Here is an 18,465-nt window from a genome sequence, read left to right as displayed (position 1 = left end):
ATTATCCGCACCTGAAGCTTTGTAAATATATGAATATATAAATAGCGCCTATATATAAATATTTAGAAAAGGCTCACAATAATTTGAATGGTATAATTCCATATTTTATTGTTTTGTAGAAATTGTAAAAATTTGAGTATATTATTATTATATGCAACTTGTGCCAGTGTTTGCAAGCATTGCTTTTGTAACACAATAAAATATATGAACACTAAAAGCATAATTCATATGCATTTTCTTATTCACCATTTTCAGCCAACACAAAATTTCAATCCTTTTGCATGCCCTTTTCTGAAATCAAGTGTGTGACATTTGTGATCTTTCTATTTTATAGGTGTGGTTAATCTCCTTTGTGCAATAACCAAAAATCGAGCAGGATACAGACTGTAATTTATTTTCATTAAAAAAAAATTCTCCCGGAGTGCTCGGATCATTCATAAAATTCTAGAAGTGATTTCATCAGGTAATTTTTTCCAATCATGAGCACCACTTTCTTGACAACAATTCACTTTTGCATTTTGGACGCACACCTTTGTTAATTTGTTAAAAGCACCGAAAAAAGTCTAATTTTTTTTTCTCACATCTTTTGAAATTGCACAACAGGCTTGCACAATTTCACATTTTTTTTACAAAGGGGAGAGTTTATGTAAAGAATTTAATTTCAATTTGAAAGATTTTCAGGGCTAATTAAAATGCGAGGCAAAATTATATTTTTTTTTGATGATTTCCAAATTATATAACTTTAGACAGTAGAAATCGTAGCTTCTTGTTTAAATAATATAATTTCTTTAAATAATTGCCCAAAATTAAAATAATATCTTACCAAAAACTTTAAAATGTGATCAATTTGCCAAAAAATATTTTTTAACTAATTGTTGTTAAAATTATTGTTTCTTCTTCAAGTGCTTTTACAAACACCAGCATAATTATGAATATAAAAAGCTTAAAACTGGGCATAATTACCATTTCCATTTTTTTCACAAGCTTCGGAGAGTTTGAAGATGAGAATCAGATGAGAAATGTTCTTGAGTCTGTCTGGTTCCGTGCAAATCCACGTTTTTTCCATCAAAAAAATCGTAGGCCTATCGTTAATAAGATATTAAAAACATAATCAATTATTTTAATAAGGGTTTTTTTTTGTAAAATTTTTGAAACATCGGATAAAAACCACGTGGTAATTATAGGGAGAATGCCCTGCATACACAAATTATGACTGAAAAAAGACTTTTTGTTAAATGAATTTATCATTTTCAAATTTAGCGTAATCGCTTTTAGCAACAATTGAATCATACCTATACCTCTAATGCTGATGACCGTAATATTCGCGATGCAACCGAAATTTCCGGAAATTTCATAAAACAAAACAAAAATCGAGTGACAAATTTTGTTGGACAAATTCTTTGCTCTGCGGAGACAAGAGACAACTGCGAAGCGACCGGTGCTGCCACTCTGCGGCGGGCGGCGAACTAGGCTGCCGGTGAGGCTCCTCCAGCTGGGGATTTGCTTTCTTTGCCCCCACCGCGTCGTGTAGCCCGTAAACTCGGAGGAATTCTCGCTGGCCGTTGCTTTTGTGCTTTGTCTCGCACGTTAGTAGAAACGAATCAAATCAAGCAAGTTGGACGCAAGCAAGGCTCGGCCGCCGAAGCGAACGTCAGACCCGAGTGTCCGTCGACCGACACCCGTCCTGAAAGGTATAAGAACTTCAGCAAAACCGTGCTTTTCATTCTTCGAGAACAAAACAACCACTTGTTAGTCGGACGTGAATTCGCGAAAAACCGATCAAAACAACCAAGTTCGTTACGATTTCGGACACATGCCGTTTCTCGTGTCTCTTTTATCTTGGCACAGAGACTGACAGACACAAAGCCTTCCCAGGGCTGCCGAATCCTTGAAAGTGCCTTGTCGAGCACACGAATATCGTACTTTCGCATGTTGATAAAAATAAACGGTCTTGCACGACTCATGCACAAAAACAAGGCAAAATAATGTTTTTACAGATGGGCCGAAGCATGAAAATCGAGGAAAGAGAAATCGTCCGGTCGAGCCGTGCATAATCGGCTGATTCATTACCACCTGCGTCCCCGTTATGTATCCTCTCTTCATTTATTTAATTTTCTTCCCGGGGCATATTATCCACGTGAATATCTTTTTCTTTTCATTTACAAGATACAAAGTTATTTGTCAGTCGAGCGCGGTGTTATTTGCGTAACTTAATCATCGCTTAACAAGCTTACAGATTAGTGGCTAATTGCATTTCGCACAACAGGTATGCTCACTTACTTAGTCGTTCTTCGTCGTGTTCAATTCAGCCCAAAAATTTGGAATTTTATTTTAAATGGACGGAAATAAGCGGGTAAAATTTCAATAATTTTTTGCAAGCAAGAGACAATTTAAAAATTGAAAATTAATAAAAAAAATTTTAATTCGATCAGTAAATTTTTTTCAACAATTGCAGGGAATTTTTAAAAAAAATTTAAAAGTATAAATTATTAAAGAAGACTGTTATTGAAAATTTTTAAAAGCAGAATGTATTGAATATATGGAATATATTCAGATTTTATTGAAATGTACATTTTTCTATCAAAGTTCAAGCGTGAAAACAATCAAGAATTGAGAAGGAATTGTTGGATTGATAAATTCTTTAATTTTCGCATGATTTGTGCCCAATCAGAACGCTTAGCAACAATACAAACAAGAATACTTATTTGCTCTGATTGTTCTGACGCATCAAACATTGACAATACAAAACGAATTTTGATTGTTTTCAAGCGTTTTGATGGATTAACCAGAAACCAAATAGCTAAAAAAACAATGAAATCGTGTATCATTGTCAATTAATTAAATCGTCCTTGCTGCAGTAGAAGCCATTTTTGGTAATTATTGGAAATTTTTTAACACCATTTCTGCAAATAATTAATTTTAACTATTTCAATAAGGAGTCCTGCATCAATTTATTTCAAATTTTACTTTCTTTGCTACTCGTATTTCATGAAACTGTACAACTATTTTTTTTTTTTTTTATTTTAGCCCTGATTAGTTAATTTTTCGATAATTGTATGTGAGGATCTTTGCTCGCACAATCCTCATAGAATTTTTTATTACTTAAACATGAGAAAGGCCAAAGTTAGAATTAATTTTTATAAGATTTTACGTTGATTCAAAGAACAAAAGTATTGACAATAGAATTTAAATGCCAAAATTTTTAACTTTCACTCGCATCCAGATTATTATGCTTAACATTAAATACAAATTAATTAATAACTGCTTAATTAAAGCAAACATCAACGATTGTTGTTTACTTTTTGTCAAAATAACTTATTACACCCTGTCTTATTTTTATCTAATTACTAAGGCTCTTGATGAAATTTTAAATTTTAATTCATTTATTTTGTACCAAATTGGTGTTTTGCTTTTTTTTAATCAAATAATTCCATTGACGAAAATTCAATCTTTGGGCCTCATGTCTTCCAACTTGTACTTTAAAGGCAATATAATAATACCCCTCTTCTGTTCACTTGAATGCATATTATGTGATCGAGGGAGACAAAACTGGCTCTGCAAAAGTTCACCTTGGATCGTGCGACAAAATAGCCTTATTTGCACGACTGGTGCTGACCATTCAAGGAGCGGCGCGATCGCACCGCAAAAGTCGCCACAGCCCGATGCCTTCGTTGCAAATTTTCGTTCATTTGCCTTTTCCATCTCCACGTTTCGCTCCGCAAACTTTGGTAATGGCGAAAATGTATATATAATTTTTCATTACTTAATTCGGCTAATGAAGTTGAAGAGGACAAACGAAGCGTAACGTTGAGTGCGTCAATCTTCTTTTTTGGCACTTTGTTCGAAAAACTTCCGCAATGCATTAATAAGACTTTATTGTGAGGACCTGTTGAATAATGAGTCACACGCATTTGCTTTTGAGAAAATTTATATATATCCTCTGCGCAATTCTAGTTAAAATTAAGCAGCTCTATTAGCCTTGCTAATTGCAAAAGAGATAAGAAATGCCGATGGTCTTTAGTTTTGCATTATTTAAATTTGAAACCAAATTTTAAAGGGATCAATTATTCAAAAGTAAATGCTGGTTGATAATTGGCTTTACCTCGATGGTTTTGATTTTTTTATTCTTTATGCCAATGTTTTTATAGAAGTACAATGAAATCACAATCTTCTCAACATAGAAAACAGAAAACCAAGTTTAAATGCAACCAGCATGATTATTAATTTCTACTACGAGATATCAATATAATTTTTAAGGATATTTCATAGAAAGATAAAATCATAAAATATAGGCCATCAAGATCAAATTTTTGTAAAAATTAATGTGAAAATTGATTTTACTTTAGAAAATTGTTAAATTTGCAACTTATATTACCAGTCTTTGCAAATTTTAAACAAAACTGCTCGCCTGTTTGTGCACGATTTTGTCGTTTTGACTGAAATAATTTCCCTGGCAAGCATGCGTGGCTTTTCACACTTTTGTAAAGCATTGCTTTGCTAACATAATACTCGTCCTTCCCAGTTTTCCCGTTTGGCCGGTATCGTGGCAACTCTCGCGGTTTGCTCGCTCGTACATGTGACCGTCGTGTGTGTGTAAATGTGCACATGTATACCCAGATAGAGGCTGAAAAGTGACCCGTTTTTGCGGTCGATGGGCATCAAAAACAAAATCGAATTTCACGCGCCTTTTGTGTATGCCTGTCTGCAGGTCTTGACCGCAGTTTTCCTTCAAGCTGGAGACGAGATCCTTCGCAGTCTGCGTTCAGAACGCCTCCAGGTAAAAAAAGGAAAAGAGAAAAATAGAAATCGTTGTTTTTTGTGAAAAGCGTCCTTTGGCATGCAAATTTTGAGCCGTTTGCTCGCTTTAAATCAGCTTAAATAATTCAAATTATGCGAATTCAATATTTATGTATTAAAAATATTTGTAAATTTATATTTAAAAATTTATAAATATTTTTTTTAAATAATTCCTCTCAAATTAAAAAATATTGCCCTGATTTTGCGCTAAATTTTAAACTAGAACTGCTTTTTTAAATTAAAATAATTGAAATAGCATAATATTGTTATTCAAAATAAAATAAATTAGCAAATTGTGATTTGTGCAAGAGTTAAATACAATAAACCTATTTTTCCTCTCTTCAAAATAACAGTGCACAAAATTTTATCTGAAACTTAATATTTGACAATTTTTGTGATGTTTATAAAGTTTCACTGAAGTTCATGTTTTTATAGAAATTTATAAGTATTTTCATACAAACCAGCTTTTTCTCGCGTGTCACTTAGAAAAAAATTACTGGAGCGGCTGTGATTAGCGTAATTGTTGCCGGTCTGCTAAATATAAAAATGAGGCAGAAGAAATTTGGTCTCTCGAGTGGATCCGGAGAAGCATCAAGCCAGGCGGCGTGACAAATCAAAAAATGTTTGGAATCCAAGTTCATTAGCGTTCGAGGACAAGCAAATAATTAATACAAAGTGCACAATTCAGAATTCAGAACAACGTCAAAACGAGAGAAACGCGCGTATAGCAGAATTCTGTGGTGCTAAATTTATTCAAAAAATTAACGAGCATTGTGTTACCGCAAGTCCAAATAGGGAAACTCGAATTAAAACAAGCGGCTCGCGGCAGTTCGACGGCTACGGAGAGGTTTTCAAGAGCGAAATACGTCATCGGAATATCAAGTGTCGCCCTCCGAGAGAAAAGTCCCGACGCTTAGTGCAAATAAATAAAACGAGCAAAAAAAGAGGCAGAACTGCTCTTTCCACTTTCATGGGTGCTTGCCTGCCCACACACTGATTATGTGAGATGCCATTTCAAATAAAAATGCCACACCGTTTTTAAAAAATTGTAAATTTGGAACCAATCAAATATTTGTCCTTAGCACACTGAATTGAAAAGTTGACAGCCTCGAATTCAATCACACCTGAGATAATATTCCAACATAGTTTTTGGTAAAGGTCACTAAAATAATACAAAATTAAGGTGCTAAAATATTTGTTAAGATACAGAACTCGCTTGGAAGCAAATTGAAAAATGGATAGTTCTATAAAACAAAAATATTCATACTTTCAGCAACTTCCGTGATTTTTGTTTACCAATAATTAATTTTCTTTTAAAATTGTCATCATTTTAGATAATCTAATTTGTAATTATTAAGATTTTACCAGGATCAATTAAAACAGACTCAAAAAAATTATTGTTAATGTTCATGTTATGTAAATGCCTTTTTTGAACTTTAATTAAGTTAACTCTCAACTGCATTATTATCTTCAATTTGAAGTATCCTCTGCTTATCATAAAATTTTAATGCGCGGCACTGGATAATTACGATAAAAAAGTATTGCTCATCTCTGCACTTATCTCAAGACGCACCACCCTGCATAATTGATTTCCTTCACTTTTGAAATAACAACAATCACCGTTAACAAAGAGAGCTTTCAAAACCAACTTCACCACCTCACAATAATTTCATTTTCATCTCACTTGCGATGTCACAACACCGGCGCGATCACAATCAGACCGTTTTTATTATTTTACGAGCGATACCATCTAGGCTGCTTTATCCGAGCAGTGAAAGTGCATGCGTTGAAAAATGTTGTTATCTGCATGCAACCGCATAATAAACTCTGTTTTAAAGCAGGGATTAAGGCAAACCTTTTGTCTCACTCTGTTGTCTCTTATTTCCCGCAGGCCACCGAAGTCCGTCCATTCGAAATGTATTCCAAGTAGCAGAACCCTGCGTCGAAGCAATGAACTCCCAGATCAAGGCAAGGTGAGATCACCGCCGAATGAACTCATTAGCCAACTATTTATTATTATAACTCTTGTTAATCCTGCTCTTCCAGGGAAAGAATCAGACTGGCGTCGATCAATTCGAACGGCAGCCCGAAAATCGATAAGGCCAACTCAACGTCTCCGTCCAGCTCGTAAGTTTGACTCACGAGTTCTTCATTTTGTTACAAAACTTTTTCTCTTCTTTTCCTTTTCCCTATATTCCAAAAGATGTCAAATTGAAAGTAGAACAACCTTTGATTTACCATTAGTGTAGTTCCTGATAAGATATCAATATTGTAACCGGAATCAATTTTATCTTTTAAAATAATGTGGATATTCAAATATTCGTACAACTATATATACCGTGGACTTTTTGTTCAGGCAGTTATCTCACCTGTTATTTATTCTAAATTAAAACCGATGACGACAAAAACAAACCGACTATGTAATGTCTTTACCAAGAACAATCCGCCAACGCCACACCTGCTAGTTGTTAAAAATTAACTGCTGGCAAGGAGAGTTAGTTAAAATAAATATATATAAATCATCTCACGCGGTGAGTCATGACTGTTTATTCCCAAAGTTGAACGCTTGGCTTTTGAAACTCTGTAAAATACGTTCGGCTTTTAAATTTTGCTGAAGATTTTTTTTTGCAAAACAAAATTGCTTGGATTTTAGCTTTCCGTCATTTTTATTTGTAGGTTTTTGGGTTTTTTTAATGCTTGGCACTTCTAAATTGACAGAAAATGTTTCAGTGGGCTGGAAAATGTGGACAAGAGTCCAACAAAGAGGATTCAGAGAAAAACCTCTGAGATTGTGGCGCCGATCCGAACGACGCGAACGTCCAGACTGAGAGCAGCAGCTGCAAATGCTTCGTCACCGTCCAGCGAGTCAGCATTGTCAGATAGCAAGCCAGTGGTGGCTAGAACTAGAAGCATCACCACTAAGAAGCTGCAAGTTGACTACCCAGACTCAAGTTCCTCCAGCAGAGAGGTGCAATTGAAATATAATATATATTTTATTTTACTTTATTTTAAACAATCAATGATTATTTCAGGGAACACCTTTTAGCAAAAGTGTAATTAGCAAGCCTGATGAGAGAGACAAGAGTGCCAAACGGAAATCAAGCCTCAATAGAGGGCATGCAACTGAAAAGACTGGACCCTTGAGCAGTGGTGAATCAACTACAGGTATAAAAATTAACATCTCACTGTTATTATTCTTTTAATAAATTGATTATTATTATTTGATAATAAAAATATGATATATCTTTAAATGAAAGTGATCTAAGAAGTAGATTAGATTTTGTGGTTAACTGATTGATTTGCGAGAGTAATTTCATGACAGCTGAGCAGTTTGTTGCAAAATGGGTTAAGAGGTCGGCGCATGAATCAATAAGTTTATAGATAGCAAGGCTCGCCCAACTCAGCTGCGCATTGCACTAGCAAGTGCGCTTGCAAGAGGCATGCCTGAGCATCGCTTAACAATGAGCGCACATCTGACCAAGATTTGACCTTGGCATGCATTTTTCCTCCTAATGCTTATTTAGTCTCCTGAATTCCTTTTGGGTAATAATGAAATGAGAATGATAAATTGAATTTCCTTTGGTTGGAAAACAATAAAAATCCCTTTTCAAACGAATTTTATTTAAAATGTTCTTCTCATTTGAAGCGAAAAAAAATTTGATTGTAATTAAATTAGTTTGAATATTGTTTGAACATTGAAATATTGGAAAATTTTCCCTGGAGCTTTGCAAACTATTGTCCCCAGCAGTCCCCGTACCAACTCCTTATTTTACCTCCCACCCCACTACTATTCAACTGACACAAGTGAGGGAGAAAGTGTTTTTCCCTTTTGCAACACACTCCCATCAGCTGTGTGCACCCCGGCAGTCGTGTGCTCTACAATTGTCTCACTTCTGGGTCAGGCACTGGAATTTCTCAATTTTAACACCACGCCTTACGTTATCAATTTTTCTGCGGAAACTTAATCCTGTTTGCTATTTTACTTCGAAACAATTGAATCAATCAAGATTAAATTTTTTTCGTAAAATTGTTGTTTGATGTTTTTTTTATATTTAACAAAAATAGATAAGTAACCCAATTTTTTAATTTATGTTCCAGATGAAAGCAGCAGCAGCAGACTGAGAAATAGAATGGCACCCTCTCCTAGATCTGCTGCAACTTGCAGGACGCTCAGAAACACAACCAACCCGCCGTCCTTGAACCAGAATCACAAGGCCATCAATGATCTTCAAAAAGTAGCAAGCCAATCGAAAAAAAGAGAAGACAAGGCCGAGCTATCAAAACGTGTGGACAGTTTGTTGGCCAAGGCAAAGGAAGGAGATGCAAGACTGGACAAACTGGAAGCTCGCAAGGCCAACAAGAACAGGGCAGCTCCACCCAATAGGAAAATAGTGCATTCAGCAACAAAGGAAAATGAGAAGAATGCAGAAAAGGCTAGAGCAAAAGATCACGAAGAAGACAAAACGTTGGACGACGAAGCGCCAAAGAAAATATTGGCTCCGAATAATTTGTCTGAAAAGAGCAGCTCGACCAACAGTGCTTTTAAGGCTGTTTCTGGCAATGAGAGAAAGACTTCGATTTTAAAGAAAAAATCTGTTGATGAATCATCAGGCCCAATATCAATTTTAAAACATGAGATCCCTGTGGTTCAGTCTGTTCCAACCAAGGCGCCGTCGTCAAAGCCGCAGAGTATTCTGAAGAAAAAGTCCAGCCTTGAAGAGCAGTCCTGTGAAGACAGGAGTGGTGAGGAGTTGGACGACGAGCCTCAAAGTATTCTGAAGCGGAACACCTCATCTAAAAGTAAAATGCACACCATTTTAAAGAAAAAGAGCTCAGAAGAATTATTGCCAGACGAATTCGTTGAACCAAGACCTATTCTAAAGAAAAGGCCTAGCACCGAAGATGAAATGCTTTCATCGAATGAAGCAGATAAACCAAGGCCAATCCTCAAGAGCGGCCGCAGGTCTGCAGAAGGAGATGAGTCTAATTACTCTTCGGCAACCTCCAGTCCTGTCAGAAGAAGCCCGTCTGTGAACGTGGAAGAAGGCGTTATCAGAAATCAAGTTAACCTGACGCTAAGGTTCAATCAACCTGAGCACGAACCAACGCCTATTCCTGCGGAAAGGTAAAAAAAATACCACACATAAAATGTATTCCCACTTCCCATTGCTTTTGAGCTGACAACATATTTTCAGTGGGGGAATGATAAAATATGAGAGTGACTTCCTTTTGATAGATAGGACACTACAGTGAGGTTAATGTTATGGAATGTCACGGGTTCTGTTTAGTTCCAGCAGTTGTTTAATGTTAAAATAATGCTCAAAATGAGGGAAGCAAAGTTGTTTTTTTGCAATTTAACTATTCGTAAATTAATTTTTATTTTTCGTCACAGTGCCTGCTTGAGTGCCTCTGAAGATGAAAACTCCAGACCAAGGCCAAGTGTCAGTGAACGAGCTCAACTATTCATGAGGCTCCAAGAGATGCACAAGTACCCATCCAATGACACTCCAACAGCTTTGAGAGCCACTGACGACTTGCCTGCAACCATCACCACAAGAAGGTATAAAATTTTTAAATTTTTATATCAAATTTTTGATCAATTCCTATTTTTACTGTAGAGAAAGAGCCAGGAGGTTCTCAACACAGCCTGTCACCTCTGAGGAAGTAGATGAGGCCAAGAGCCAAATCAGTAATCCTCCGGAACCCTCTGTTTCTATTCCCACTCCTGTGTCACCAACCGGCGACTCGGGTAAGTCCATGGACACCTTAGGAAAAATTTGTTTCATGTTTAGATAGCACTGAATGTGATTAGTCCTTATCTTTTCTTTGTCATCAAATTCACGCTAAAGGTCTTGAGCATGATGATCGGGACCTTTAATGCACGGTCGAAAAATGTGTTGCATGTTAAGCATGAACGGGAGGCATCAAATTATTTCAGATGAAGACGAGGATGAGCCGTCAAGCCTGACGTTGGCGGAAAGAGTGCGTCTTTTCACGCAGAAAATTGAGCAGCAGAGGCGTCAGCCAAAGGAAGACCAGGTGGTTCAGAAGAGGACAGTCAGAAGACAGGTCACTTCAACCCGTTTCCGAACTTTGCCTGTCACAGATGCTGAGGTTGAGGTGTTTTCAAACACCCTTGGCAGTCACACTCAGCCACCTGGCTTAGGTCAGATTATTTGTCCTGGGTGTTGGTGCAGTTCTTGCTTGCCTTTGGTGTCTTGTCATGCTGCTGTGTTGTTTGATAAATGTAATAGCTGCACTTAGTTAGAGTTTTATTGGAAATGTTGAGCTTTACAACAGGGCAATTCAAAGCTTTCCCACTAGAATTTGATTTTCAATCATCATAAAATATATTGGAAAAGTTAAATAACTATTAAATATTGGTTAAATACTATCAAATACTGCCTGCTATTTTTAATTCAGAAAATTCATTATTTGAATTGCTCTTTATGTTTTAGCTAGTTAAATGTTTGCAAATTATGTGTTTTTAACAATTATTAATGCTAAAACTTGCGCTATTGAACAGTAATAATTTATTACCTGACTTAACAGCTTGTGTGTTACATAAATTTTATTGAATGCTTATTGCACCAATAATCTTATTTATAAACTTATAATTTCAGATGATTTGGTTGCTAAAGCTGTTAGAGAATCTACTCCATCGGAAGCAAGTGACGTTGATCAAAGGCCAAAAGGTAAAGTTATCTTGTATTATTTGATAAGAGCTTTGGCAAAATTAAATAAACACAACTCTTGTTTGCAGGCATTTTGAAACATGGATATTCATTTGGAAGCAGCTCTTACCCTCCGAGCATTGAAGTTCCGACACAGCCATCAGAAGATACAGACATTGTCCGTGGAATCCTCAAGATTCCTGCGTCTGTAATTGCGAATGCTCTCGGCAGTCAGCAGCAACCATCACAAAGTTCTGCTTTCAAGAGCGCCCTGAAGAAAGACTCGAGTTCGGAGGAAAAGTGCAACCTGTCTCCAGCTCGGAGCATTCTGAAAAGTGGCAAGCCTGAAGAGTGGACGGAATCTTCTTCCGAGGAGGAAATCAACTCTGGAGAAATCAGGGAAAACCTGGCCAGCATCCTGAATGATGTGGCAACTCAAGCCAAGGAAGAGAAGAGCCTCCTGTCCTCGGACACTGAATGCGACACCTCCTCATCAGGTGGACGTGAAATTAAAAACATAATCAGCAGTGCCATCGAATATCGGTAAGAAATTTAAAATTTTTATTATCATGAATTTCATAAACATTTTCTTAATTAAATATGAGAACAATTTTTACTTTTAAACTAATACTTTATATTTAGATCTCAATTCACACAAAAAAACTTGCTCGAAAAAAACGGAATAATTAAACTCATTAGGACGTTAACTAGCAAGTGTGAAAGATTGTTTTCTCATAAGCTTGCTGGAAGCGTGCCAGGCAAGTCTTGCCAGATTAAAAATAAGTTACCCACTTCCCTGTGTTTCGTTCCGAAGATAAGATAATGAAGAAAATTAGTTCTTAAAAAAAAAATGAACGATAATTTTTATGTGATCACTAGAATTTAACCAATACATAATTTAAATTGGGATACAGCGAATTTTTAATGCAATTTTTTATACGTAATCAAATTTTGGCAATATGAAATGTAATACTAATTTCCAATTTTTACAAGAAATTAATGCAATTCTGAAAAAATAACGCAGCCCATATCCAGAGCGGCGGCGCAGCTTCATGAAATAACGGCATTACTCAAAGCAAGCAAGCACTCGAACAGCCGCACTCGATTAGTTAGCAAAGCCGTGACCGATAGATAAGTCAGCAGTGCCGCTCTCAGCTCTCGTTCATTACCCAGCAGCAGGTACTGCATCCGTTCTGTTTGCTTTTTGATAAGTTTGTGGCGCAAAAGGTAACGGCGCAATTTTACTTCAGCTGCGACGTTTTGGTTTGAAATTTTTCATCCCCCGTGCTGAAAATTGCCGAGGATGTGATTTATCGCAACAAGTTTCGAGAAGCGCGCCGACAGGAAATCGTGCAGGTTTCTCTGTTATGCGCCGCAAATTAAAGTTTCGTGACTTGCGAAGGAGTTTGAAAACAAACCAGAGTGGTTCTAACTCACTGAAATAATTGGTGATTGCATTTTACTAACCGACAGAGGCGTCACTAGACGCACTTTGAATTAATTTTCGTTGGCCGTCTGCCTAAAGGCATCGGGCTAATTCATTAACGCGCATTTACATGCGAGTGTGAGTTGCGAGCCGAATAACCTTTCTCACCACTAACATCCACCCGATTTATTTTTGGTTTGGATGCACTGCACTTGATGCATCGCAGACCACGTTTTTCAAGTGGCCTGTTTTTAAACAAGCGTTGAGCTTTTCGAACTGACAATGAGACTGCCAAGACAGAACAAAAAACATTTCTGATAAAGATTAAGAAATGTTTTAATTATAATTTAAAATAAAAAGTTTTTCGAAATAATACCTTTTAATTAGTAATCTTTTGCAAATTTATGATACTTATAATAAAATTTAAAAAATATTCGAGTTTTTGGCCGTAATTAATAAGTTATCTTTTTTTTCTTGAATTGATGCTGCAGACGCAAAACGTATTGGTCGTTCTTAATTGTTTATCGCTTCTGCTATTTTCGCACGTGTCTCCGTTTTCAGTTTGGCACGCAGCGCTTTAATTTGATTCGAAGGGGAATAAAATAAAAATTTCAACTCGAGTGGAGTTCGCAGTCTCAAACTCCCGTGCGACTAGCGAATCGCGCGCCGCTTGCTCAGCAGAACACGCAGCAGAATTCAATCTGCCCACATAATACACACGAGAGCGTGTAAACAGAAACAGGTTCGGGTCTAAGCGAGACAAGTTGGTATATAGATTCAAGAACTGCATGCTTTGTGTGCAGGTGTGCATTAAAAAAAATTAAAATTTATTGCCACAAGTGCGCTATGAGCGACTTCTGTGCAGAAATTGCATCTTTCTTTGAAAATCCAATCTAATGCTTAAAGTTGATTATATTCTATTTACTTTGTCTCTTTTATGCAGAGGAAAATATTAAAATATAGTTAAAAAAGATTTTAAATCAATTGACTTTATCTTTTTTAATTGATTAAATGAGAAAATATTGGAAATTTTTATTTGTATAAACATTATTTTCAAGGTGCGAAGTCGTAGGGCTCCTTACCTTATTTGCATAATGGCTTTAATGGTAATTTGATTTCTTATTGAGACCTTGCTTTTTCTGTATTTTTTTTTTTTTATTTCATTTTATATTCAACCTGCTCAGATTTTTTATGCTCAACCTGTTCCATTCCTTTTAAACACCCACAAGCCGGCTCTTTTTATAAGACAGGTGCACAAAATCCAGCACCTCTCCCACTCACTCCGGTGGGATGCTTGGCTAGATAATTTTCTTACCTCTGGCAACGTCGACTAAAAAGGGATCATTGAGCCTCCTTATGAATAAAAAAGCTTATCTTTGAATGTAATAATAAAAAATCTAGTGGAATTCCAAATTTTTATATCCTCTTGAACATCTAAAAATCTGTTATAAAAAAACTAGTTGAAAATAATATTCTACTCGCAGATGTCACGTACGTCTCATTAAAAGTTCCGTCGGTGTTTTTCCTCTTTCAAGTTTGTCTCGAGAGCTGAGAATTGATTTTGTTTGACGACTCTCAGACGGCCAACCATTAATTATTTGAAAATCAAGCCGGTCTGCTTCTCGTCCGTCTCGCCTCCCAAAGTTCAAGTAATAACAACACACAGCCCTTTCAGAATGTGCTATTAAAATTTGTTATCGGCAGCAGCCCGTCTGCCTTCCTGCTGAATTGAGTAAAACTTAACCACAACAACTACGCTCCCCACCCTGTATCCAAGCCGCCGGCCCGGGAATCAAAGCAGCGAGATAAAAGAAAAAGGGTTACCGAGCATAAGAGCAGACAGTCGGTCGGTGTCCGCCGGCCATGTGCGCTGGAGGAGCTCTCGAAAGAGCAGCAGTAATTATATTATTGTTGTCCTGAGAAGTGCTGGATTACCCATAAAACTCGCTCTTGGGAATCTGTTCTCCGAATCAGCTCGCGTTGCCTATTAACCTCCTAGGAAAGGCTTTTTATATATAATTTTACTCAACACCAAGGATTAAATCACAGCGTAAGTTGGCACAATTTTGTTTTGGAATTTTACAACTACTCGCTTTTTTATCCTTCCGGCCATTGAAAGTTTTTGGAACAAAGTTTACGCCCTCTTTTGTCTCTAAAGTGTCCGTTACTGCTTATTGTAGTGCAATAGATAATGAATATTTTCTCAGAAATTTTAATCCTTGAAAACGGACATTGGAAAGATATCAGTAGGAAATAAATTTTGGAGTAAATTAACTTTTATTTTCCAATTTAGGACATGCATTTTATTATTAATCTGTTAATAAAATTAAAACTTCAAAAAATTGCTTTTATAAATGTAAACAAAGTTTCAAATTTCATGTATAATTTTTTTTCTTGATGATTTTTTTAGTATAAAAAGGTATATTTTTCCTCCTGAGCAAAAGCAGAAAAACACGTTGCGGAAACAACTTGTCCCTCATTATACGCATCTCCTATTCTTGAGCAATAAATCGTGACATAACTGCATGCACGCTGGTGCATATACATATTTATGTATGCATTGTGCCTTCTACAATTTCGAAATGCACGTACCGCACACGGCGTGGCTCCTCTCTAGCCTCACATCAGCCCGCAGCATGAAGCCCACAATCATTTTCAAATTATTTCAAATAACCACCCGGCGAGTCAATCGGAACTCCAGCGAGATGTGGCCTTGGGCCTCGTCAAATATTTTGTGTAAATTGCCCCGTCTGTTTATCCAGCAGCTCCACCTCGCATGTTTTTTTTTCTATTTGGCCAACCATTTATTGCAAAGTTCGTTGTGTACATTATTATTTGCGGTTAATTTTCTCCGCGAGGCAGCGCTTCACCGCAAAAGGAGAGAAAACATCCTGTCGCGCTTGACCACGCGAAATCGTTACAATTTTTCCACGGCAGTTTACTGGAGCTCGAAATCCGCTGGTCATTTTGTTTTTGTCTCCCAATATCACGCTTTCTGTTTGTGATTTCATGCTGATTTCGTCCTCTGATTAACTCCGAAATGTAGTTGTAAATATGAATTTTATTGGTTTACCACAAGGCAATCTCTGGTCTATCGATCAATATAAATGAAATTAGTTATTTTTGAAAAACAATTTTATAATTATTTGAAAAATTTAACAAAAAAAGAAAACTACTTAACAGGGGCAGATTGATATTGTTTAAATTTTTTAATTATAAAACTCTAGCAGAGGGGAATATTTACTTACAGCGTTAAAAAGTGAATTTAAATTTCCAGTGAATCACCTCAAGTGCCTATTATAAGACTTTCCTTAATAACATGACGATGACGCACCTGAGCGGTGAACGTAATTCACTTTGTGCAGAGCACACTAACCAAGTGCCTTGTGCAAATTAACTGTCCCCAAGGAACGCTTTGAAGTTACATCATTAGGCTTGAACTTGGGTTAAATTTGTCTTGCAGAATAATTTATCATAAATTATATTTGTGGACTTTGCACTTATAAAAGAGCCTGTTGTATAATAATTAATCTAGAGAAATAAATTGCAATTGCGAATATAATTAATATATGAAAAGTTGTTTATAATGAATAATGATATAAAGAGTGCTGATGTTGCTTATATACATGATAGTTTTTATTTTATTTTAATTTTATCATTAAAATCAGTTTAATTTTGGAAATTAGCTCCACAAATGATGGTATCACTTATTTAGTTTTTAAATCTGATATCAGGATTCATGTGTATACCACGGAAATAAAATTTTAAATATATTTAGCATATTAAAATTCGAGCCGATCATATTTGCAATAAATAGCTTCATTAATATGAATGGGAGTGCCTTTAGTCTCGCCGCATTGAATGCTCACAGGTGCGATTCAGGTGAGACACGAGTGAGGATTTCCGCCTGTGATTCTTACAACTAGTCAAGTAATTTATCTTGAAAGAAGCACCACTATTAAATTAAAATTTGAGTAAGAAAAAAAATCAAAATCATGAAATTTAAATTTTTTTTTTAAATTTTATCCAAACTTTTGACATTAACTGATTATTCTTATCAAATGATATAATATGGTTGAATATAAAAAGCCATCAGCTTATGTAATTAAAAATGAATAATTATAAAATTTAGATTCCGTTGTAATAGAAAATTTTATTCTTGGCCACGCACTTCCCGTTTCGACGGTAGCGGCGTCGAGATAAGGAGATCACATTCGTGCCGGCCACGTTTTGCATATTATCTTGTGTAATAAAACAGCAACTCTCACTCATTCACCCACGGCAAGTTCCACCCAAAATTTGCCCCCCTTCCACGCTCCCTCCTTTTTTTATTGTAATCGGCAGCGCAAACTATGCATTGCCAGTGAGTAACAGCTGCAGAAAAACCAGCAGTTGACGAAGGGAGGGAGGGCCTCAACTGAAACGAGCGTACGCTTAGACCACGTTTGGAGTTAGTTTTATTTTGGTTGTGAACCCTCGTCCATGTAACTTGTCTCCTCGAAGTCTGCCATTGCTTTGTTAACACCAAGTTAGGGGGTTCTGTTCGATAATCTATCCAAAGAGCTCTAAACAAAGGTACTTTTTCCGCTTCATTATAATAATATTACTAATTTTTTCCTAGTTTAACAATAAATAAACTCTAATTTATTTCAAAATCATTATACAGAAATTCGAATAATTTTACTACTTTGAAAAATCACTTAAATTAAAATCTGCTGATTATGCTCATTTAAATTATTTATGATTTATAATTGAAATGTTAATGTTTCTTTGCGCATAACATATTTGCGCGCAGCTGCTTCGTGGCTTGTTTTGATTATGCAATTATAAACTCTGTGGAGGCCTTACAAGGCTGGGATGATGCAGCTTTGGGAGGCTGCGACTCGTTCATATATGAAAAGCGCGTGCTGTTTCCATACAAGCGACTTTCTCTCTCGACATCATCCGTGTGTGCGCACACGTTTGGTGTGTGTCGATGAACAAATTTTTTTCTTCTGCACAAACACGCTTTGTGCGCCACTCAGACGCAATTAAAAGTGCAGATTTTTTGCAAACACTGCAGCTGCTTCAAAGGAAAGATGTCATATTGTCTCGGCTAAGCAGGGGAACAACGAGCCGAGGGGCAACAAAAAACTTTACTTCTGTCTGGATGTCTTTTATTCCAGCATGTTAATTCACTCTGTTGTCGCATACAATTTTTTCTTTGATCTCGCGAAAAAAATTAATTTTTTGATATCATTTTATTAAAGTAAAAGTGGGTAGTTTGAAAACAAAATGCAGTGGAACAGATGTCGAGATGTCTCTTAAAGCAAGCACCAAACTTTACAGCCTTATTTGGTGTTTCACTCTGTGATCCTAAGTTCGGCCTTAAAGAAATATACAAGCTGAAGTGTGACCCTCAATATAAATTTTTTTTAATACCTCTCCTTGCAATAAAATCGGTTAAATAATTACATGCTGTTTAAAAACGGAACTTCTAAATTATTTTACAGATTTTTATTGCACAGAAAGAGTTTTTATTTAATAATATGCTAAAAATAAGCCACGCCTTGTCTGAGCGCATTAACG

The 18,465-nt window shown here is 36.2% G+C and overlaps 1 protein-coding gene across 5 annotated transcripts in view; it reads left to right on the top strand.

The window, feature by feature from the left end:
• LOC132192787 (supervillin) overlaps positions 1–18,465 on the top strand; it is a 49,424-nt gene that overhangs the window by 20,367 nt on the left and 10,592 nt on the right. For 3 of the 5 annotated variants that reach the window (XM_059612911.1, XM_059612909.1, XM_059612914.1), the window contains exons 3-12: positions 6,689–6,770; positions 6,844–6,924; positions 7,528–7,765; positions 7,830–7,962; positions 8,896–9,922; positions 10,190–10,357; positions 10,416–10,546; positions 10,736–10,963; positions 11,421–11,492; positions 11,561–12,014. In XM_059612911.1, coding sequence (XP_059468894.1) covers positions 6,689–6,770; positions 6,844–6,924; positions 7,528–7,765; positions 7,830–7,962; positions 8,896–9,922; positions 10,190–10,357; positions 10,416–10,546; positions 10,736–10,963; positions 11,421–11,492; positions 11,561–12,014 — 2,614 coding nt within the window. Of the gene's footprint in view, positions 1–4,708; positions 4,778–6,688; positions 6,771–6,843; positions 6,925–7,527; positions 7,766–7,829; positions 7,963–8,895; positions 9,923–10,189; positions 10,358–10,415; positions 10,547–10,735; positions 10,964–11,420; positions 11,493–11,560; positions 12,015–18,465 lie in introns of all 5 variants that reach the window. The other 2 variants (XM_059612913.1, XM_059612912.1) reach the window with 2 other exon arrangements.

The sequence above is a fragment of the Neocloeon triangulifer genome, unplaced genomic scaffold, assembly GCF_031216515.1.
Source record: "Neocloeon triangulifer isolate White Clay Creek 2 clone unplaced genomic scaffold, ASM3121651v1 ptg000003l, whole genome shotgun sequence".
Taxonomy (NCBI): Eukaryota; Metazoa; Arthropoda; class Insecta; order Ephemeroptera; family Baetidae; genus Neocloeon; species Neocloeon triangulifer.
The sequence above is the reverse complement of the archived record's forward strand: the minus strand, read 5'-3'. Positions and strand labels throughout refer to the sequence as shown.